General features: G+C 42.4%; 3 protein-coding genes across 3 annotated transcripts in view; all 3 read left to right on the forward strand.

The window, feature by feature from the left end:
* The window catches only part of LOC136054602 (uncharacterized oxidoreductase ZK1290.5-like), a 42809-nt gene extending 40176 nt beyond the window's left edge, over nucleotides 1-2633 (forward strand). The window contains exon 8 of the mRNA XM_065745911.1: nucleotides 1885-2633. The gene's annotated coding sequence lies outside the window, so the exon portion shown is untranslated. The remainder of the gene's footprint in view (nucleotides 1-1884) is intronic.
* SLC30A7 (solute carrier family 30 member 7) overlaps nucleotides 1-24497 on the forward strand; it is a 508373-nt gene that overhangs the window by 83811 nt on the left and 400065 nt on the right. The window lies entirely within an intron of this gene.
* Nucleotides 6045-9919, forward strand: S1PR1 (sphingosine-1-phosphate receptor 1). The gene is made up of 2 exons (XM_065742380.1): nucleotides 6045-6178; nucleotides 7124-9919. The coding sequence occupies exon 2, from the start codon at nucleotides 7219-7221 to the stop codon at nucleotides 8356-8358; it is 1140 nt and encodes a 379-aa protein (XP_065598452.1). The 5' UTR covers nucleotides 6045-6178; nucleotides 7124-7218; the 3' UTR covers nucleotides 8359-9919.

A 24497-nucleotide genomic window follows, 5' to 3' on the forward strand; every position in this document is an offset into this window, starting at 1 on the left:
GAGAGGGAAGCTGATGTTAACCATACAAGATAAAAAGAGACAAAGGTAGAGGAGCTCTTGCTGATGTTAACTGCTTGCATTCAGTTAATTCTCTCCACATTGTCACATTTTTGCCAAAGCTTTGGAGCTCACAGGAACACATCCCTGACTGTAGAGCATTGGGTATAAATAACAGAAAAGCCAACCTTGCTATGTAGGGAGTCTTTTTTCATATTTGCCTTTTGGCACGTTTTACAGCCTCCAATAAGATGTCTGTGCTTCTGAAAGAAAGCATCAAGTATTGGCACTCATTTAAAGTGAGCCTGCACCATTGCTTCTCCTATAGTTGATGTAAATTTCATCTTTATTCAATGCTTATTTGTACAGCATCACACAGGACTAATTACAACTGCCAGGACATAAGAGGACAGTAGTGACTGTCTGTAGGGACCTGCCTGCTTAAAAAAAGAGGAGTGGAAAGCTTGAAATGAATTTAAATAAATGACTTTGACACTGCTTCCCAGTGGTGTATTATCATTGCTAACTCACAGTAGACACAGCCAGCATTGTGGGATGTACTTCTCTAAGCAACCTTGCACAGATACATTTGTGCCAAATCTCAGTACATGTACCCAGGATTAATCTTTTATGACCTCTGTATGGACTTTGTGTACTAGAGCCCTTTGAGAACCATTCTATAGTTTGAAATACCAATAAGAAATTCAAGAGTAAGTTTGTAGAGATGTCATCCTATTAATGATTGCTTTACTTTTATTTCAGTAAAATACATTTCCCGGCCTTTTTATATGAGATTTCAGAATCTCAGTATAACAGTATACTGTACAGTTCATATCTTGGCTATGAAACTGGGAGGGGGACTGGGGGAATGTTACAATTATTCTATTTCCTGGTAACAAAAAAAGCCAAGATTGTTTTGTTTTCATTTTGTTTGTTCTATGAACTCATTCTTCCCTAATGATTCTCCTGGATTCATCCCATTGAGTGTCCATAAGATGATACTGCCAAGATAACTTTGTGGTAAATCAATGGCTTTGGGTACAGTGGGAAATTTGTAAAAGACTGAACTGATGCAGAGCTGTGAGGGTCATACATCTACTGTGGTATAAATTGCTTCTTTGATGATTAAAAAAGAAAGAAAAGAGCATTTTATATTTATATGTGTATATTAAGGAAACAGCAAGTATATGTTCTTTTTATCTCAAGTTTTTGAAATTGTTGCATGACCGTCACGAATGCCTTATAAACAGGGGGCAAGTTCCATTGAATAATTTGGAAAATTATCGTGGATGGTTTTATTTTGTTTTTCTGCTTTTCCAATAACTCTTTCTGCTTGCCCAATAATTGCATATTTTTCAGCCAGAATATCTGCTCCTTCAGAATAGCATGCTACGGTACATTATCATAACTATTAAATCTTTAATTTATCCTAGCAAAAATATATGTAGCAGGATTTTATTTGATTGTCCTCTTTTAAATTACGTTTTGGAAGTTTTTTTTAATGCTGCAATACATGGTTTCATTATTCTGTCACTCCAGTTACATTTTAATACATATGAAAGAATGTGCATCAAGATCAGATACGTTAGTGTCTTAGGATTTTGTGGTGATAAATAATAGGGTGTTAAAGTAAAGTGAAATGATAACCAACTACTTCAAGTCTTTTTGCTTAGGATTAAGCTTTACCTAATGCTACATTCAACGTAGTGATCTAGAATTAAAATCCAAATTCTCACAAATGAATATGTCAAGTTTTTTAAAAATGTTGACAAGCTTTAAAAACAAATTATGGAATGCTATTAACACATATGTGTTCTGGTTTTGTAGTGTTTTCATTGTCTGCTTTTTTTGTTTTGTTTTGTTTTGTTCCCTTGTTTCCAAACCCAGGTTCTTGATTTTCATCTGAGAAAAGAAGATGTGGAATTTTTGAACATTGTGAATATCAACAGAAAGCAAATTCATCTGATTTAGCCATTGTGGAAAGCATAACTTAAAACCAAGTTGTTTCAAACTTCAAAAGTGGTGAATTTAAACTTTAATTCACTTTAAACTGAAGAATAAGTTGTTGGGTACTCAGAGAGTACCTAGACAATACCAATTAACTATCAAAAATTGGTAATAATAACTTGTGTTTCCTGTCATGTTGACCATTTAATGAAATCATTTTTTCTCTTTTTTTTTTTTTTGCTTTCTTATAGATATAAATATGCTTACTTGAAGTGTTATCTGTTTTCTCAAAGCTGTCTGGCATGTTCTTCCAGTGTGGGTTAGGCTATCTCAAAATATTATAATTAAGTTGCTTTGCCTGCATGTACATCATTTAAAGTCTTACTTTAACCCCTCGGAACAAGTTAGTTGTGCTTTTTTTCTCTGAGAGATTTTGTGAAGTATTAGTTACTTCAAGATACAGATGAGAGCAGGATTTAATGTGCAGTTTGTGTGACTAACAGAAATTGAAGCCAGGTAGATATTTTTGTCCTCCTGAAAATCCTACCAGTGTGTCCAACCACCTCCGTTTCTGTGAAGATCCTGTTATCTCTTGGAGTTATTTCCTTCATGTATCTTCCTTACAGTAACTTCCACTTTGCTTACAAATTAATAATATTCTTCTCATAAACAAATAACCAACCAACCAACCAAAATAAATAGTCAACCAAACAACAGAAAAGGAGATCGGTACTTGTCATTTCTACCTGCACTTTATCCAAGTATCATCACCAGCCATGACATAAAACATACAGAGCTGAAAGTAGCATATAGATATCCGAATTCAGAGGATTATGTCTGCACTGCTTAAGAAACAGCTGTGTAATCTTATATTTGAGGTAATTCTAACCAAGCTTGTTTTACGGTCTCAAAGACTGTTCAAATGCCTTGCTTTCATACTTTGTACTAATTTATGCCACGTCATCTGCATTCAGATTAATAATTTAGTTATGATATATCTGTAGGAATCATAGTCTGAGCATTCAGGTGATAGGCTATGTAGTAAGAACAGCATCCTCTTCTCAGTTGTATGATGTAAACGTTTACAACATTATCCAAAATACAGTATGTTTGTTCCAGCTCTACAGCAAAACTCTGAATCTGAAGTAATGCTGTACGTTGTGTCTTGCATTTCTTCTGGTTATGGGAACCTGAGGGAATTCTGCAGCCCACTCTTTGCACTTCCTCAGTGAGCAAAACTCTTCTGTTCTTAGGATCTCCTTTCTTGACCTGGCACATGATGGAGGAATGCCTCTGCTTTGTGGTCTAAGCTATGTCAGGGTGAATAAAAGGACTTTTTGCATATATAGATTGAGATTTTCAAAGGTGCATAAGGGTATTGTGTTGGAGAAAAGTCCTTTAGATATCTGTCTTGTGGGGGTTTCTCGTCTCTTTTCAGGATGGGTAATGTTCATACACTCACCTGTTGGAATTGTGAGTTGTCCCGTGGTGCTGGCACCATGAGTGTGCTATCTTCTGCTGGTGTCAAAGGCTGCTGCCACAGGCTTTGGGAATAGCCCACATGGCAATTTACTGCAAGATGGCATTATTTCCTTTTCCTCAATTAGGAGTTACCAGGGACAGTGCTGGAGAGGATGTTTCATTTATAAGATTTTTTTATTTTCAGGCTCTTTACTCTTTCTTTTTAAACAATCTCTTCCTAAAGTACTCTGAAATTCCCAGTGTTGTTTCCAATCCCAGTGGGATGACTAGGTGCCATCAGTTGTCAGCTGAGTCTTCCACCACAAACTGTGTAATTTGTGAAGGATCATTTCAGTGCCTTTTCTTGGGGCTTGAGTCTATCAGGTGTGCACGCACAGCTTTCTTTGGTTTCATTGTCCTAAAATGATCAGTTTGACTTGCATCAGGTTGTTGTGTGATTTAAGACACTAAAACTAAATATATGCAGTTTCCTTGGGGTTATCCCATCATCCCTGCCCTGCAAGTAGCCAGGTTTCTGAAATGTCCACTGCACTGAGTTCCTGTAGGAAGTTCACAGGAGCACTGGTTGCTGCAGGCAGCCAGGAGGTATGTAAAACAAGACTTTGTTCATCCAAGAAACTTACGTATAAAAGAGCGTATACACGTTATTCATCGTGTTGTGCTGTCTCTTCTTCTGTGACTGCAGACAATCTCAATTTTCAAAGGCATTATGTACCCTGGATTTCTTCTATGTATGTTGTGGAAGTGCGAGTTTCATTAACACTGGACCTGGCAGATGGAAGGTACTGAGTGAGACAAAAAGTCTTGCTCCGTTGTTTGGGATGCAGTACAATCCTGCCATAAATCTCCTCTCTGAACATTTATCAGTGTGCTCTTGCTAGAGCTGGCTGCAACAGCTGGAATTTACCTGTTTGTGCGATTCAGTCCTTGCAAGGAGGCTATAGTCTTTGCAAGCTGAACCGTGTTAACCTGCATGAACTGAGGTTTTACACAGTCCTCAGACCAAAATCAGCTGCTTTGGCTTCATTTGCCTGGGAAGGACGAAGTGCTATTTCAGCATCCTTGCTGCTATGTGTCAGTGTGGCTATAGATACGTGTGATCATCTAATTTTAACAGTGCTTTTTGTGATATAGATGTCCAGCTGTTCAGAGTCAAACTGAAGTTGGTCAGCTGTTTCACACAATCTCTGACAAAGAATTCGTTGGATGTCACATCTTTGGGCTGCAGCCCTCTCAGCTGGTTTACTAATAACTCAAACATGAAAGCTTGTACATCTGGCTGTTGAAACCCTGAGTCATTCTGTCCTTTAATTAAACCGTGTTCCTTTATTATGTCCCTCTTGCTTAAAATAATGAAAGAAAACTTTCCTGGAGGAAAATGCCTAATGAATGCACTTTTATTTAGTATTTTCTATAGATGAGCTACATAAGGGGGAAGGCTTGTAATATCTAGGGTACGTCAGGCAGTTGCAGGGGATGCATATGTCAGCCTCGAGCGTGATTTATCTTACATGCCTTTTCTGACAGTTGTAATTTAACGGCTGTATTTTCCTTCAGGCTCTCAGGAGGCTGCACATCTTTTCAAGTTTCTAGCTTGGTGGTGGAGTTGATGTCTGTTTACCAGTGTAATTTATTTGAGTCATTCTGGGAGAGGCATGGAGCAACTGAAGCATGAAGATTCGCATAAATGTGAGAGAGGGACTCTTCCCAGGGCAGCACTGCCCTGTGTCCTTCAGAGGAGAGCTGCATCCCTGTAATGACTGCTGCTGCTCACTGAGTTGTGTGATGCTGTGGACTGGAAGGTCCCATATATTATGCTCTGATCCGTTGTGATATTATTTTGCATTTCAATTTGGAGTTAAAAAGAACAGCAAGAAAGGAAAATTTCTGCACTAAGAGCAGCTCTGGGTAACAGTCACGTGCACTGAGGTGGGTGCTTTTTGGGGAGTTAGAAAACCTGAACTCACTTCTTTGTCAGTTTATATGTATATATATATACACCACTACTGCCGTTTAAAAAGAAAAAAAAAAAAAGGAATTTAAAACTTATCGCTCTTTCCAAACACTTTTTGAATCCTCTGAACATTCAGAGATTTCTTTTTTCATGTGTAAAGCCCGATAACTAGCGGTGTTTGTGGAGGCAGGGGGCATAACGCGAGCCGTCAGCCAGGGCCCGGCGGTGGCAGCAGTCGCAGCTGGGCTCTGCTCCGCGGGGCCGTGCGGCGGCCACGTTGCCCAGCACGCAAAGGGACGGTGCCGCCCCACGCCCGCCGGGCCCGGCGCGCGCCCCTTGTAGCCCCGAGCTCGGCCAGGTGCGAGAAGTGCGAAGGCACCTTCACAGCTTTCCTCCCGCGTTTACGCGTCCGTCACGCGCCGCGGGAGCACGGAGGTGCGTCCGCGGCGCTGCCGCTCCCGTGCTGAGCCGGCCGGGCAGTCCGGGGCGGGAGCGGGGCCGCGGCGCCGCCCCCCCGTGCGGCGAGGACACGGGATGGGACGGCACTGAGCGGCGACTCCGCCGGTCCCGCCTCTCGGGCCACCCCCGTCGGCCTCTGCCCACAGCCGCGGGTTCTATAAAGGCGTGCAGGTCCCGCGGGCGGGGGAGCTCGCACGCAGGGAGGGGATTAAAAAGGAGGGTGGGGAACCTCCGCCGCAGGATCGTTAAAACTGCCGGGCCCCGGCCGGCCGCTGGAGTCGCTCCGCGGCACGCAGGATGCCGAGGTTGCATGCGGGCGGCGCGGTGCGGCTGAGCGAGGTACGGCGCGGAGCGGGGAGCGGGGCGGCGGGCGGCGGGGAGCGGGGCGGCGGGGAGCGGGGCGGCAGCGGAGCCGAGCGCGGAGCTGTGCTGCCGGACTCGGCCTCCGGCTTTGCCCCGCTTAGGCTGCGCTCACCTGCCTGATTTCACACCTTTAATTCTTTTTAAGCGTCTACTAGAAAGTGCCCGTACGTGAAGGGAGTTCCCTTCACATCTACATTCTTTAATCGTATTCGTTTTCAAAGCTTACGATGCTAATTATTTGCGACACAAAGTTCTTTTTGCCGGTCCTTTGTGTCAGACCCACAGAACAGGTTGCTGCGCCGGCTGTTTGCTTATCTGCCTCCTTTCTCTAAACTTCTCCCAGCTCCATAACGCGTGCCCATACTGCTCGGCCGCGGCGCCTCTCCTCTTTTACAGCTCTGGATGCTCTCTTGCACATGGATGAATTACCTTCAGCACAGTAAATTGCTTCCCGGCCCCTCCCGAAACGTGTTCAGACTTTGAGAATGGAGGCGAATCGAGCTCTCCTGTCGAGTAATTTCTTTGCAGGCTTCTGTGTATCTGCAGTTAAAGCACGTCAAGCCCATTTCCCTTTCTAAATCTCTGCTGCTGTGTGCGCTCTCTGTTTTCTGCTGAAGAATAAGTTAGGCTGGAACCTACTGCTGGACAGCTTTCAGGTCTTTCACGCTGGAAGAAGTCCAGCAATGCAGTCTCTGCTGACTCCAGCTTTACCTGTGCAGGTAAAGTTGTCTTACTGGCTTTAGCTATTTAGCATGCCTAACTATCTTTTAAGCGTATTTTAACAGATGAATAAAACTGACTTCTGTGATTCCACTTGTGATTCTGATGTACAATCAAATCAGCAGATCATCTTGGACCATTTCTAGCTTGTTACACGCTTGTTTGCCATCCCCTAACATGGGCTTTGCCTCTCGTTCTCAGGACTGCTGCTTGTGAGCGTGTGCAGGAGCGCTGGGAGCTGTGGGGCCACCACGGGTTTGCGCTCTGTGTCTGGGAGTGGTGCCCAGCCCAGCACCATGAGCTCCGGCACCACCGCCCCAGTGAGGGTGGTCAGCAGCCTCGCCAACACCGACGTCAACTATGTCATCAAAGAGCACTATAATTACACGGGAAAGCTAAATGAGAATGCGGACAGTGGAATAAAAGTGACGTCGGTGGTTTTTATCATCATTTGCTGCTTTATAATCTTAGAGAACATTTTTGTCTTGCTCACCATCTGGAAAACCAAGAAATTTCACAGACCGATGTACTATTTCATTGGGAACCTGGCTCTTTCAGACTTGCTGGCTGGCGTGGCTTACACCGCCAACCTCTTGCTCTCTGGACACAAAACCTACAGCCTCACTCCTTCCCAGTGGTTTGTAAGGGAGGGCAGCATGTTTGTCGCCTTGTCAGCTTCTGTGTTCAGCTTGTTGGCCATCGCCATTGAGAGATACATCACCATGCTGAAGATGAAGCTCCACAATGGCAGCAACAGCTTCCGCTCTTTCCTGCTGATAAGTGCCTGCTGGGTTATCTCTGTGATACTCGGAGGACTCCCGATCATGGGCTGGAACTGCATCAGCCTCTTGTCCAACTGCTCCACGGTGCTGCCGCTCTACCACAAGCATTATATTCTCTTTTGCACCACCGTTTTCACCGGCCTGTTGCTGTCTATCGTTGTCCTCTATTGCAGGATCTACTCCATGGTGAGGACTAGGAGCCGCAGGCTGACATTTCGAAAAAACATTACCAAAGCTACCAGGAGCTCAGAAAAGTCCCTGGCCTTGCTTAAGACAGTGATCATAGTCCTGAGTGCCTTCATTGCTTGCTGGGCTCCCTTGTTCATCCTGCTTTTACTGGATGTGGGCTGTAGGGTGAAGACCTGCCCAATCTTGTATAAAGCAGAGTATTTCTTAGTGCTGGCTGTGCTCAATTCAGCCACAAACCCTATCATCTACACCTTAACAAACAAAGAAATGCGGAGGGCTTTCATCAAGATTCTGTGCTGCTGCAAATGTCCCCCCACAGACTCGGCAACAAAATTCAAGAGGCCGATCATCGGAGGGATGGAGTTCAGCCGGAGTAAGTCCGACAATTCCTCCCACCCACAGAAGGAGGAAGGCGACCGTCCTGAAACCATCATGTCTTCAGGCAACGTTACCTCATCTTCTTAGGAGTGACTGTGGAGGTGTGTTTAGAGCCTTCCTCTGAAACTGGGAGCCGAGGTGCCTCCTGCTCGCTGCGGCACTGCCGGGCTGAGGAGCGAGTAGCATTAGTTCTTACGAGGCCAATGGTGCACTTGCAAGGCCAGAGTTCAAGAAATGGGACACGCTGTTCTGGCTCGAAAATCTATTTCCCTGGAGCATGTTTTGTCTTTGCACTGAGGCAGCTCAGGATTGTCAGGCGCATTCATATCCTGAAATCTCCTTAGTAACTCTGAAAGACTGATGCCTTGGGGAAGTGATGCCTGGTGTGTGCAAGAGAATGAGAGTGGGGGAAGAGGCGAAGGGAGAATGGATCTTTATTTTTTTTTTCCCCTGTGAGAAGAATGTGAAATTATTTTTCCTTTATTCGCAGCAAACCACTGACACAAAGCTCTTTCTGTACTGGGTTTAGTGATGGCTCGTATAGTTGGTCAGATGTGTTTGTTTAACATGTAACAAGGAAAAAGATCATGCAGGTATAATTTAGATCATGGGCAGCCGTAATTTGACATCACTTTCCGGAGTTTTTAGTTAAATAGTAAGGTTTTATGTGCAGAGTCCAAAGCTGTTGGAGTTTTATTTAGCAAGATCAAAGCTGTGTTTTTTTGTTGGTTGGTCCGTATTGCATTTGAAGACCGAGAGCCAGACTCTAGTTAATTCACTTACACAATTCCATGACTGCCTCACATTTCATGGAGCAGCTCAGAGCAGCGTTTGGCCTGACGTGTTGTTTGCCATGTTGTTATATAGCATTAAATAAACTGCAAAATGCGAGGTAGAACTAAAGGTCATTTCTCATAAAGATGACGGAGGGTAAATCTAATAGAATAAAATACTGTTGACAGCAGCATGGTTTTTACGGAGGTAAAAAGAGCTAAAAACTGAAGACAAAGGTCAGTGTCAGGTGACAGAGGGAAAAGGTAAAGATTGGTCACGTCATCTGAAAAGAAAGACTCGAGTTTCAAAAAAGTAAGATTTCAAGTGGAATGACTATAGCTAAATGCACTTCCATAACAAAATGCAACACATTTTGACACATTTTATTAATGTTCGTAATTGCAGCAAAGACGTCTGTTATTTTATCAGTTCGTGGCTTCATGGAAGAAGTGCCTGTCCTTAAAATGAATGTATTTGTTTTACAGTATCATTTTTACTTCTCTGGTTTTCTAACCTGTGCTAATGGGGTTGAATGTGTACAATGTAAATAAATTAATGAGATACAGGAGTCTTCAGGCACCTAGAGTATTACTGTAACAAAAGTGGTATACCTGGGATAGCTGAGAGGAATTGACTGATTTACAGTTACGGACAACTCCTAGAAGTGGTATTTTGTAAAAAAATAAATAAATAAAAAATAAAAATATTGCTTTTGTAGTAAAATTTCCAGTGCAATTAAACGGATTTTTTTTGTTGTTGTTGTTTAAAAAATAGTATTTAATATGTTTCTGACTTTTATTGTTCAATTTGCACATAGCTTTATTGACTTCTAAACATTAATAAACTGATTTTTGTAAAGATTCTGTTATCCTAATACTGGTACTCTTGTACTGTTGTGGGGATTTGGGGCTGGGCGTGGTAATGTTGATGGAAGTTGTTGACAGAACTCAGGGAAATGACTCCTTGCTTTCAGTGCGTTCTGGGATTAAGCCATCTTTGTGGATGTCTTTCTGATCAGTGAAGACCTAAGAACTGCCAGTCGCAAAGCCATGTAAAATGAACTCTGTACTGTGATGTTTCATCAGCATTTATCAGTAAATGCCACTAGCAGAGTCTTTACATGCCCACAGTTTTTCTCCAACAGCTAGTTGAATATGAGCAGAAAAAAAATAGGTGCCTGCTAATGTTGCTGTGACCACCTGGAGTAGAATAAGTAAGTGAAATAATTATCTTAAATATCTAATAGCATTCATAAGCTTAATTCTTAGCTTATTGCAATATCAAGAAATTTATCAGAAGCAGAGCAGTTGGAGCTGCACCAGGTGCAGCAGCACATTGCGGCCATGCGCTCGAGTACATGCTGCATGACTTCTTCCCCATGCCTGACTTCCATTTCCTCTCTCGCTGCCATTCCCGCTCAGTCCTACTTTTAAGTTTCACGGCACTTGTACAGGATGCAGTTGGAGTGTGAAGATAAAGCTCACCTTCTCATAGTGTATGTCATCACTGTGCAAGCTTTACTGTGGGAAACTGCAGCCCGCTCAGTGAGGAAGGCTTTGGGTCGCAACCTCACTTCCTGAAGGAAATTCCAAAAATGCCCTGAAGACAAAAGAGTGGAAACAGGCTGGAATTTCTCTCCATCTGTCTGCCTGTACGGAAGGAATGATTTCATGTGTGCTCACTTCCTAGGCTTTTAATTAGTGACCTGAACAGAGCTGGAAAAAAATGTCAAATCTGTATTTGCACATAAGATAAAGTCTCTCGTGTCAGGCCTGCTCTTTGGCAGTGATGGCTTACGTGGGCTGCTGACAGTCATGGGGAAAAGCACTGCCTGATCCCAGGGATAAAACCACATCTACACAGAGCACCAGAAGTATAAAAATCATGGATGTCCAAGTTAAGCCCTCAACATGCTATCAGTAAGTAAAAGCACCATATGGGGGTGTGGCTGCTGGATTTTATTTGAAGTCTCATCTGGCTTGGTATGAGGGTTTTTCTCCAAAGGACCAGGGCTATTCTGCCTTATGGGCATCCACGTCATTTTTCCCCCACGGGATTGATGCCCTGTGGAGAGGGATGAGCAACGTTGCAGCATCGCTGTGTCACAGGCCCTTGTGATTCCCATCACCATCGTCTGCATCCTGGTAGCTGATAGCCCACAGGTGAGTCACTTCCATTCTCTTTCCCTTTGTTTTCGTGTCTCTCTCTTATCTGCCTTGTCTAATAGCATTGCAAGCCTTTGGGGGAAATGACTGCTCTGTCCAATGAAAGTGGCTGTGTGATGGTAGCCCTGTTTTGCTAGGGAGCTCAGGGCCTTACGTAATTCATGCAGTAAAAGAAACACAAACGGCAGTGCGTGGCACTGAGCCATGGGAAGTGTTTCCTATGCTCCTGATCAAGATGAAACCCATTTCCTTTGTAGGCAGGCCACATCTATGCATGCAGAAATGTTTTCATTTACCGTATTTTATTCATTCTTGTTATATTTCTTGGAAAATTAATCCAACTCCAACTGAACTTTCAAGAATTTCAGAAACAAACCCATCTGAATTTAAGTTCCTGTAACGTGCTTTCACAAACAGTTCTAATCCCATATTTTCATTTACAAAGAAAGAGTTTGTTCATTCTCTGTGGCATAATTTATTCTAATAGAACATTATTTCTTCTATGCAATTTGCAAGAATTGCATAGGGTCAAGACATTTCCCTTTAATTACTGCTCTGAGTAATAATTGTTACTTTATGCATAGGATTTTCTAAAATTCTGTTTCTATAATAATTACTAGTTATTAAATTCGCCTTGCAAAGATGAGGTAGGTGTAAGAATCTGTGGTGCAGCTAGCTTGTTCTAGTATGAGTTTTATGCTGAAATAAGAAGTCTAGAAAGACCTAAAACACAAACATCTAAGATTAATCAAGATATTAGCAGAAAATGTATTTTGAGGGAAAGCTGGTAATATAATCAGTGTAGCTTTAGTCGCCTCCACTGAGGAGGACCCTCTCCCAGGCAGGAAAAGGGTGGCACATTCTTGTGTCCCCTATTCACCCACAAATTCTGAGAAATGTGTCAAAGCAGCATTTTCCAAACAAAATTTGCCAAGCAAAGCCCTGCATAGCCAGATTTCACTCCACAAAAAAAAACTTGTCCCCGAGTTAAACAGGGAGTATTTTCTTGTGCTCAGAAGAGCTGCTGTTACCTTCAGAGTACAAAGAGGCAGGAAATCACATCAACCACACCCAGGGATCGTGCGGGCATGGAAAAGTCCTAATAAAGCAAAGCAGACAAAGCTCTGTCAGCTCTCTGTGGACCTCTTGCCAAACCTGGTTAGCACTCATAATAGAAACCTCCACAAAGGCCATTTTTTATTTATTTTTATTTTTTGAGCTTAAGTGAATGATCACTTTGAGAAGATCCATCTTTAAATGTATAGTACAACAATGACATTTAAATGGCTCATCAGAGAAACATGGCCAATGCCAGATTAAATATTTACATGTATGTAGCTTTTGCAATGCTTATTCATAATTGCTCTTCTCTGCTAAAACGGGCTCACAATTCAGACAGCATGATTTTCTGTAACTAATGAACATTTGGAAGCTGTGGGCGAGGGGGAAATAAAAAGCTAAAATTGTCTGCGAGGCTCCGTGAAATCATCAATGAAAACAGAGTCTGTACCTGGGAAAAATCTTCATTTTGTATCAGTGTTGACAGCTGAAACTTTCTGGCACCAGTCTGAGCTGTCTGCTACATGTTTTGCTCCCTTAAGCATATATGCTTTGTGTTAACAGAGACTTCTTGATTTAGCAGGACACTGGCATAAATTGCTGGGATACTACCCCACAGAAATTCACATCCGTATCAAGCACCTACAGCTGTGTAATGTGAAGGTTAGGTACATAATCAATATATGCAATGGAAACAGAATTTATGTAGTTAAAGAAAATGTGCAGTAATGATTTTCACTGGATGACCTGTCAGCCCATATTCACTGTGGGTCATTTATTGCCCAGCTACTTACAGCATCTCCTTGTGCTTTGTTGTATGGCTGCTGTTGTATCACTGTTAGTATGAGGTGGGAAAATCAACCAACCAGAGTTTTTTTTAGTAATACCCACAACTTTATCCTTGTAGTTGGAAGAATGAATGATATCTTGACTGAAAAACACCTTCTGAAGGGACTATTATAGAAAAACAGCTCACCAAAAGTCTGTATTATTATCTCTACTGCTTTCAGAGAAGACACAACTATGGTCTTAATGATTTCTTCTCATCTGGTGGCCATTCAGATTTCTGTTGCAAGAAAATACATTAAGCTGTTTTCCAAACACCGGTCTCCTTTAGCTGTTCCTATTTGCATTGCAACTCCCCCTTTTACTGCTGGTTTAAGCACTAGATAAGAAATTGCTTGTAGCTGGTGTGTAGTTTCTCATCTGATCGATGCACCTTTTGAAAATAAATCCTTCGTGTTTTTACAGAGATACCATTTCAAAACTGCCCACTAAACAGTCAAAGAAGTGTTGACAACTCTTTTTTTTCCCCTTTATTTTAGAAATTTAATGTATTCTGTATGTTACTGTTGTACTGCATTTTACTTTGTTTTTCTATTTTTTTCCTAATCTTTTACTCTTATATCATATTGCAAATATTGCTTGAGGTAATTCCTAAGTTTCATCTCAGAGTTTGACAACTTCTCATGGAGAGGTGGTTATATTTTCTTTTTCTGATAAGTACTGTGGACAGGAGGGATAGGAACTTGTCCATACAATTAAGGCAGTGAAGGAATGCTGAAATCTTTTAACTTGCAGTTGTTCATCAGTGGAAGTGACCGGGGTCAGGGCACTGTAGAGATACAGTGTGAAGTTCTGCTTTTCACTAAACTTGCTGAAAAGTGCACAGGCATTACAGAGGGTTCAGAGGATAACAAAGGAAAGCGGTTTAATAGGATGAACTACAATAAAAGGCTCAGTCAGCAAAGCCTTTTCCCACCAGAGAGAAGAGGGCCGGGAAACACAATGCTCAGCCTCCCAGCTCCGTTGTGGAAGTGTGCTGGACGCTATAGAAAGCAGGCGAGCTATTTAAAGCTCAAGACAAAGAGCCTGTAGAAACCAGATCCAGTTAAAACACGTACTTCAAATCAGAACTTTGATGCTTGGAGGCTCCAAGTACCTCAACCTGCTGCCGAGTTGTGCCTGTTCAGGCAGCGCTGCTCCGTGCATGGCCGTGGGGCCTTCCCTTGGCTGCGGGCCCCAGCCGCCCACGCGGGACCGGCCTTGGCAGTGGGGTTGGCAGCCTCTCCTCCCCCCGCGGCGCTCCCGGGGCCGCTGCTGCCTCAGTGCCGCTCCCGCTCTCCCTGAGGTTCCCTGGCCGGCCCGGCCCGGCCCGGCCCCGCGCTGCCCTCCTGCCGCCTGCTGGGCCTTGGGTGCGTGCAGGTGGGAGGCACGGGGCCGGGGCAGCTGGTGAGAAGAAAAATGATTCAAAACTTGCTTTAAGTAAAAAAAAAAAAGTCCCCGATGCCTTTGTCTATATAAAGAGAGTGCTGTAACGGGGAGCTGAGGTTTAAAGCCCTGAAATAAAAAGCAGCGAGGGAGCTGTGGTTTCGGTGCCTAACTGCGAGTGCTCAGCTGCCCTCTGTAGCCTGCAGTGCAGTGCGAGGCTGTGGGGCTCGTGGGTGTTGAGTCTAAAACTCGAAGGTGAGAAGCACAGAGGTGCTAAGCAGGCCGGGTCTCACAGAGGCGGCGTTTTGCTAGGAGGTACTCAGAGCTTTTACGGGCTGCGATTGCCTGAGCCGCAGCACAGCCGCTGTGGTGCACTGAGTGCAGCACTCACTCAGCATTCTCAGCAATGCACACCAGTGTGAACCCGGGGCAACGCGAGAACAACTCCAGGCATTTTTGGCATAAGTGTGCTTGCAGAAACATACAGCACCACAGAATATACCGAGTTGGAAAGGACCCGTGAGGATCACCGAGTCCAGTTCCTGGCTCCATGCAGGAGCACCCAAAGGTGCAAATGCTACTTGAGCTTGGGCAACTCCGGGCCGTGCCCACCGCCCTCTGGGGCAGGACCCTAACCCCCGGCTTACCCTCCCCTGACAGCTCCACATAAGCTCCACATTCCCTCGGGCCCTGACGCTGTCACAGAGCAGAGCTCAGCGCTGCCCCTCCGCTCCCTGAGGGAGCTGCAGCCGCCATCAGGGCTCCCCTCAGCTCCTCTGCCCTGGGCTGAGCACACCCAGGGGCCTCAGCCACTAAGCATACTTCTTCCCCTCCAGACCTTTTGCCAGTATTGCAGCTCTTGGACTGTTTATTAAAGGATTTCTGTTGAAATCTGGATTTATTTTTCACATAGCCGAGGCAGCACTGACATTGCTGCTGGCTGCCAGAGGAAGCTTCCACACTGCACACCTCCACTGGAGAGCTGCTAGGAGTAAGGATGCAGAAAGGCCTATGGTGGATCTACAGGATGGCTGTGCAGCCCGCTGCCTCCCGTGGGTAGCAGGAGAGCAGGTAGGAACCCTTGGCTGTGATGCCTAAAAGTGTACCTACCACCCAGCTCTGTGTTTCTCCCCAGGCAATACAGAGATGTAGTTCTCATAGTGGTATGGTGTGCTGTGCTTGTGTGCTCACATTGGTATAGGTATAGGACTTTAGTTTAAGAACCACTGTGATAGTTTAGCGAAAGGAATCCATGAATGATAGTTCTAAAAGTTCCCATTTCAACTTTAGTGGATGAGTAGTCTTGTTTTCCTCAATCATTTTGCAGGGACGTAACAGAATACTTTTATCTTTTGCCTCAATGATTTTGCCTCACAGGAAGCACAGGAGTCATAACAGAATGCTTTTATCTTTTGCACCCAAAAGGTGTAAGGACATCTTCCTTAGATTCCACATGTATTGTTTTAAAAGTTGCTCGCTATGGCCTAATAAAGAATGAAAATTTTGCAAACTGGGGAAAAGTGAATGAAAGTGAATCACAGGTCTCAGTAATGAAGCCTGAGGTGAAAAATGGGGAAGAAATAGGTGGGCACTTGACCACTCTAGATACTACTGAGCATGCCCAAAGGGACATTAGCATATATTTATGAGTCCTTGAGAAAGAATGAATATATTTGCCAAGGTACTACATATGTATGTCTTAACTGTTTAAATGTAGAACATGAACTCTGAAAAGATGTGTTTGCTTGTCAAATTGCCAGGTGCATTTCATGAGGAATAAAGGAATGCCACTTTCTAACGCTGTATTGGAGTTAGAGAGTTTCCTTCCTGGATTTCAGGCAACATAAGCCATGTGTTGCTACAAGGTGGTTTCCTTCTTGAAGTATGATGAGAATGCTGTGGGACAGGAAGGTCCAAACTAACAAAGTCCTCATAGTTGCAGTTAAGCTACAAAATACACAAAGCTGAACTGCTACAATAGTGGCACAGGTTGTGGACAAATTGCTTATTTCAGTCTTGCCTTTACTGTAGTCCTCAGAGCCTGGGTTATTGTCTGCAGTTCACCTGTGGGCAGCCTTTTGGGAACAGGTCATTAAAGAAGGCACTGAACAGCTCAGTATCAACCCAGCTTGACACCTTGGCAATTATGATATGAATCAATGCTTATTCAGAGGACCCAACTTTCTCACATGGGTTATCAAGAAGCCTTCACTCTCATCTTTTTTTTATTATTATTTTTTGGTGCATATATGTTGACACTGTTACAGAATCCCAGGATTAATAGGGTTGAAAGGGACCTCAGGAGAACATCAAGGCCCACCCCCAATTTTTTTTCATCAGTTTATTGATAAAATAACCAAGGTTTTAATCTTCCTTCCTGTAGAAACTCGTTTCATCGAAACTTTTATCTGTAGGCAATGGAAGGGATTGCAAACAGAAAAATCTGCTCAGATATACTAAAGAAAGTGCAAGTATTCCTAGAGATTATATTTTTCATCCCATTTGACTGTGACCATGTACTGAATGAGATTAGCATGACTCTGAACCACACTTGTCTTCAGAGTGAAGTGTAACAAATCATGAAGCATTTTAGCTGTGTTTGAAGGCATGTTCATATATGCCACTTATTGCCTTCACCCTGTGTGTGGCCTCTACTCTTTCTGCTGTGGGAAATCAATCTAATAAAAATTCTTCTTGCCTTCTAGAAGAACGTCATTGTTATTATACAATGAGTAAGAAAAGAAATGATGTTAATCACAAAATAATGGCAGTCTAACCACTAGTGTGAGTTCTTGTCCCATCCATCAATCAGCTGCAATAGCCTTACCTGTGTTATATCATTGGAGTCATAATCTGGCCATAATTTAATGAAACTGAAAGTGGAGGAGTTCCCACAAAGTAGGATTTTCATTGCTACAATTTTATGCAGGAGATCTGCTAATCTGAGCCAGGAAAGTGAAAAAGCTTGTTAACTATGAGCATTGCCTGAATAGATCAAGCAGCTCCATGTCTGGACAGGTTTTGGAAATAGTACAGCGATGGCTTTCACATGTTCAGAGTTTTGATAATCTAATGAATGAATTCTGTGATGTTTTATGTCTGATACATAATTTGCATTGAATTTTAAAAGCTTGCAAAACCTTCAGATTCAGGTAACACTGTAATTCCTATGCTTCATGCTGTGGGATCAAAAAGAATGTCAAAATACTAACTCTGTACACAAAGGCTTAATACTTCTGCTCATTCCTGATCCAATGTAGTTGGCTGCTGAACTGGCCTTTTTCTATGACTAGGAAGCCACTTTGGCACACTAGCAGGGAAATACTTTTAACAGCCCTTAAAATTGAGAAATACTCTGCTGTTAGTTTTGGAACGTGAGGTGAAGGTGGACGTAGAAGAGGTCTAAGATGAGCCCTACAACTTGAACAGAGTTTTGGTCTAACAGAGATGGGTTCAAACATAATTCATATGGGGTTCATAGACCATTTTTCCACGCTGCCAGAATGATACTCAGGAAAACTCATGCTGGTTATATGTTACTGCTGTGTGCATTACAAAAAACATCTGGCCTGTTTGTGACTACTTGTGGCTGAGGTATAGCAGTTTCTGTCACCTGTAATGAATGAGAGGAGAATGTAAACATTGTCATTTGCCTTTGAGTCCTCGTTCTGAGTGGCAATGTGTGCATTTGCATCTGAGTTAAATGAGTGTGACCTGGAGACTGGTTTGGGAAAAAGGCTTGGACTTGCGTCTTCCTTGATCCTGAAAACTGCCTCAGTACCTCGTGAATTTTTTAGAGTTCACAAGGGTGAAGTAAGTAAGAGTAAATGAGATGAAAAGCAGAAGGGGACCAGAAGAACAGGCTGCCTTTCTTGTTTCCATTTGTTGTTCCACATGTTTCTGGAGGTTTGTTTGCTTTTAATTTATCTTTCACGTGGAAGGTATTTCAAGTCCAGACACAGCTCTTCTGTCTGTGCTTTGACCTGGACTTCTGAGACTGAAGGCTGTGTAGCCGTGTAACTGCAAGGCAGCCTAAGCTACTGTACCGTATTTAGTGTGGTTTACTAGTTTCGGCAGTGCTAACACGAATATCTGGTGTCTAGACCTGATCTGTCTTGTGTCCTGCCAGTCCCAGTCACTCTCATTTATCTGCCCCCAGGCATGCAGATGTACTCGGAGCTGTTTTGGTTGCAGAGACACTACAGTTTGTGGTTGCTGTCTCTGTATTTCAAAAGAACGTTTTGATATGCAAAGTGCCGTGGAAGCTGAAATTGCACTGTTTGTCTTCTCTGGAAGAGGGTGCAGAAGACTTGTCTTCTCGCTTTTCTTTAGTTTTCTTTCTTCTTTTTCTTCTGTGTTTTTGTTCTGTTTTGTTTGGTTTTAAGCAGGTCAGGGATCATTCCCCTTTACTTGTTCAGTGTGCTGTCACAAGGTCTTGCTGGCTGATTTCTAAGAGGCACATTGGCTTAGCCTTTCATATTATATAACAATTCATTAGCAATGGGGCTATGAATGGAACGGACCTTCAAGCAGAAAGGAGACTGTGTATAGGACAATACTCATTTAATGCAGATCTTGCACTCAGATCAAGTTTGTACCTGGCACAAGTTGGTGGAAGTTGTATTAAAGTTGTTAGAATTCAGCCCACATATACTAGACGTGCACCTGACCCTCTGAGCAGTCACAGCCTGACACTGCTGCTAGCTCTGGGTCAGCCCTTGGACACTTGCTGTCAGTGGAAGATTTACTGTCAGTTTGCATGGGAGCGGCGTTGAAAGTGTAGTGAAAAATGAATGGTTGTTGCATTTAATTTTTCCCGTGCTGCTGTCTGCATGAAAGGGAAATCCTGCAAAGCTGATTACGCCTCTGAGTTTCACATTGACAATGTAAGATCTTTAAAAACCAAACCTCAGCCCCACCCTGTCAGGCACGGTTGAGTGTTTATTTAAGCAAATTCAGAAAGTTTGCATCAGCAGAAAATAAAAGTATTCTTTTCACTCATTCTTGAGAATCTACAGTAGTGCAAAATGAGTGAATGGCAGCTGCTTGAGAGTTTATTTCCTGCCATGAAATGTAATTCTTGTCACTGTCACAAAAGTATTTTGGGAAATAACATTTGCACCAGTTTCTGGTACAGAACATGTAAATAATGTGCTTCTTTTCTCTGGAAGTATTAGTTCCTAGCAATTATGTCTTCAGCTAGTGTAGTCTGTGCTACCTCTTGCACAAAATCATGACCAGAAGAATGGGGATGGAGAGGCAGGGGAACTGCTGGGGAACAGAATGTTACAGAAGAGCAAACTAGAGAGCGGCTTGGTCAGAACAGGCCCTGAGGTAAGCTTCCCTTGTTAACCATGCAGCTGTAATGCCCTTCTCTGCAAAATCTTGGGATATTTTAATAGTAAAAAATATTACCTTTTACATATGAAACCATGGTTTCTAATAAGATCTGGGTAATCAGTGTTATGCTGTGTTATTTGTTGTGTGTAAGAAATTAAAATCAGTGAATCGAGGGTGCTCACAACTCATATTTTCCAGGAAATAAAATGCTTAACAGCAGTTTAGGAGGAGAGAAATTGGAGATTTCCTTGTGGGTCAAGGACATCTTCACCCTCTTTCTCTGCTAGATGGAATTTTTGCCTCTGAAGTCTTCATACACGATGTGCATGATGGGAATATGCGCTTATATTTAATAGCCTGAAACCAGGATAAATACAAATGTGCTAGCTTACGTAAATGAGCCAATATGGATAGTATTTTAATGAGTGAGTAGTGGTGTGGTGAGGATGTCATCTTTTATACCTATCTGAGCAGACTCAGCAGGACCTCATTCTTCAAAAGGTGCCTTTCCATGCTCTTCTGCAGTTGTATATGGAGACAGCTGTGCTAAGGCATCTGAAGTTGCTGGTTGCTCGTATAGGTGTCTGTCTGCATTGAGGCAGTTCTCTGAGAAACATGTTTTTTGGCATGATCCATTTTCATTTTCTTTAATCTCAAAGAATAGGCCAGAATGGAGAAGGTGAATGACCTTTGGATCTGTTGAATTTTTGATCATTCTTAAACAGAGGTGATTTCTTGAACTTCTCAACTATTTCTTTCTTTCAGTTTTTTGAAACATAATTCTTCGTTTTTATTTTTATTTTTATTTTTATTTTTATTTTTATTTTTATTTTTATTTTTATTTTTATTTTTATTTTTATTTTTATTTTTATTTTTATTTTTATTTTTATTCTGACAGATGTGGAAAAAGACAGGGCCAGAGTCTGCAAAAACGAGGGTTCTGGTGGGTTATGGCATGACTGAAAATAGGGAGAACATTGCTAAGTGTTCCTTTAGGGACCAGTCATCATGAATTACAAACTTGCATTTTATGAGCCTCTCAATATCATAACATCTAAGTGCTGCATAAAATCATGCAATAAAAAAGATGGCAGAAAAGTCATCTGATGTATTGCTGTGCTTTCGATCATAACAAGTATCGACGTCATGCTCTGAGGTTTGATTTGTTTGCGAGGACCTCTGTGGGTGAGGACCTGCAAGTTCTCCAGCTCATCCATCACAGCACTTTTCACTCTACTCCTGTAGAGTGAAGTGCCTAAAATTCTCTTTTGCAGTAGAAGTCCACGTAATTTGCCTACTGAGCTTACTCTTCCATTTCTGCTTGAGGAGGATTTCTCAGTATTTAAAATCTGCCAGGATGGCCCCTTTGTTCTCTTGTTCTTCAGTCTAACTGATCCTAGGTAATGTAATGATTCCTCAAATATGTTTTTTTTTCTAGACTTCTGGTTGTTTTTTTCCTCTGACCTGTCTCTAATTGGACAGTGTTTGTATGTGAGCATATGCATATAAACATTATTAGCAGTAATATCTCACAGCTTTAATAGTATTATGCACAATGATGTCTTTGTGAAGAAGTGTGTTAATAGTTTGACAGCAGTTACCAGATGTCACCTTGTTAGCTAACAGGAGTGCTGAAAGTGTACAGGATCGTTCCGAATGTTGCAGACTTTTTCCTCAGCTTATCAAGCACTGCTGTGCATGTCAGTTCAGGTGAGTAATAGGTACTGCTATCATAGTGGAGATAGTTTACTAATAAAAGAAGGATCAACGCCCTCATCTCTGTTTGGATTTGTGTACAGATGCTTTCTTTAGAGGTTGTCTTTATTCTTGCATGCTAGGGGAAACTTAGGGAATTCCATGTGAATATGTGAGTAGTCTATTTGATTGTGTGTGTGTGGCCTCTCACCTGTAAAGATTTTGCAGAATTTGTTCAGTTGGCTCATCTCGTGGCAGCACAGCAAATAAGAACTTTTTTTGTTCTATGCCACAAAACCTAATTTAAGACCACATTCCTCTGAGACTGCAGTGGGAAGTGGAATGCATTTTCCTACTGATGTGTGCTCTGTGCCTTCCCCCTGCAGTGCTGTCAGCTCCCCTCATCTTTGTCACATCTTCCTGACACACCGTGTCCCTGCAGTGAGCCAGAAGGAGCTCCTTCAGGATCCAGCAGCAGTAGGGGCCCTGGAAAAGCTTACTGCTTCAGGATCTTCCTTTTCCCCACCTCTCTGCGCTTTCCCCGTACTGCTTCTGGTCTGCTCTGCTTTTCATTTTCCACTGAGAAGTGTTTGCCATCTAGCGGCTGCCGGCGCGCACGGAGAGCAGCCTGGGGTGGGCTCTTGCGCTCACAGACTGGTATTTCCTAAAGTAACTGTGGGATATGGAAGGTTTAGGCTGTTCCTTCTCCTAGTTCATATAATAAAGACTGTTAATGCTGTGGACAGGGACTTAAGCAGCACAGTGTTGTGGTCCCATGTGATGTTGTGGTAAATCAAATGTATGCACTGAAGGGATTTAATATTACTGTCAAGTAATAAAATAGGTTATTTGAGGTGGCTTCCAAGCTTCTGTTCTTGGAGTTACAGTATTCATATTTCTTTCAATGACCTGAAAGAAAACCTGTAGTCATTGCTAATAACATTTCAGAAATGTCCAGGCTGGGAGAACAGATCCGTACTGAGAAGTTAGAAGACAGTGTGCGCTGAACACTGGGGCTTGTCAGCTAACCCAAGTGAGAGCCCCAGATTGCAAAGGTGGAGCAGTTTGTTGTGGGTGTGGGCTGAAAGCATCAATATCACAGTCTGTGGCACCCAGTTGTCATGCAGACAGACAAACAACTGTAGGGAGAGGAAGTGGGACACCAAGGACATGTCTGCATGTGCAGGTAGAGGTACACATGTGCTCCTGTCTGCGTGTTCTGAATGGTCTGGAGAGCACTGCAGCCCTCACAGTTTCTGTAGCTAATAAGTTAGCTTCTCATTCCCGTGAACGTTGTACTAAGCAACAGCACCATCTGATACCTGCCATAATTCCTATTGCAGAGTGTGTACATATGTATGCATTAGGTGTGTGCATTGAGAACTGTTCACATTCTTTTATGTCCTGAAGTACCCTTAGAAGGGAGAGTCTACAATTAAGAAAAGATCAGTGTAACATGGTGTAAGTGGTTTGTTGTAAATTTCTGCCTTGTTAAAGTGACTTTAAAAGGACCAATTCTCTTCCTCAGTGCATATAATTGTTGCCTTGTTCCTATAGGAAACCAATTAAACAAAAGTTTCTTTTCTATTTCAATTGAGGTAGTAATAATTATAATTTTTTTCCTCAGTTGTTTAAAGTTCATCTGCATGTACTTTCAATTTTCATCAGTTAGCTTTGCAGAAGTTCAGGTTCTTTTGATGAATTTTTAACAAGCTTAGAGATTCACAGGTGTTTGTCATTCTTTTGAATTAAAGACAAAATCTATTTATTTTTTATTTATTCATTTATTGATCGTGTAATGTATATCCCTTATAGCATCGGCTATGGCCAGCATAGATTCATTACAGTAATATATTGTAATAAATAATAATACAATAAATGTAGTCTATCAAGACAAATCAATTTCTTTGTCCAGCTAATAGCTTTCTGGCCATGTAGCAACTCTGAACTTAGAGTCCTCTTGCTTTTCTGTGACATTTCCCACTGCAATTGATGGACATTTCTTGTATTCTAGAGGAAGTCAGCAGCTTTTTTTAAAAGCTGAAAGTGTCAGAAAATGAGAGATACATGATCAGAAGAAGTGGCCGTATGTGTGCTGAAGCACAGCTTAAATTTTAGAACAGATTTTGCTGCAAAACCTGGCCAGAAATGCAACTGGTATATTAATAGAGTTGATTAAGTCTACAGGGAAGATGACTGTGGAAAAATACTGTAAGGGATTTCTTAGTGTCATTGGGCTTTCTAGTTCCTAAATTGCCTTCTGGAAAGACAGCCAGAGGAGTCTTGTTACAGTCAAGTTTTCAGTCTTTATTAACTGGGTGTTTTAACTGTCCAGGTGCATGGTGAAGATACTTTACAGAAATTATGAATCTATTTGAGGAGCTATGATTGAAGTAACCTTGAGCAGCTAGATAGTAGTGTTCCATCTGTGTTCTGACTCTCCTCTGGAGAGAATGCTGTTACCAGATTTCTCTTTCTAAAGGCAATAGAAAAGTTGAGACAATAGTTTTTAAAATTGGACAGTGGGGCTGAGACTGAAAACCTAGTTCTAGGTTAGCCAGAATGTGTCACTGTGTCTTAGGGAATTTCAGTGTGTCCTTGTAAAGAAGAATTGTTCCAGATTGCTAGGATATTTATTAAACTCTGTATATGCACCTAGATTCAGAGCAAATTGTTATATCTGTCTGCCTCGACTTCATTCCTCTGCTTGTGGTACTTCTCAGTCTTGCTATGGGCTGCTGTCTTTCATGAAAGCAAGCAGTGTTCCCTTTGGGAACTGTGAGAAATAGTGGTCATTTTGAAAGACAATTTGTAATGAGATTGTCTGAAACTAAATTTGTCAGTTTCATCTGCTAGAAAAACAAGCAAAAACACCTTAGGCTTTGTAGAAAATTAACTATATATGAACAAGATGCTTTTGAATGTTGTTTAGATAAACAAGTTCAGTGAGATCTGATTGTGCAGATTTCTTCTCTTTTATTA

Source organism: Cyrtonyx montezumae, unplaced genomic scaffold (genome assembly GCF_038088225.1).
Source record: "Cyrtonyx montezumae isolate F1298 unplaced genomic scaffold, pur_monq_1.0 scaffold_1, whole genome shotgun sequence".
NCBI lineage: Eukaryota > Metazoa > Chordata > Aves > Galliformes > Odontophoridae > Cyrtonyx > Cyrtonyx montezumae.

Coding starts and splice junctions, on each gene's coding strand:
- S1PR1 (XM_065742380.1), top strand. CDS start 7,219: ATGAGCTCCGGCACCACCGCCCCAGTGAGGGTGGTCAGCAGCCTCGCC.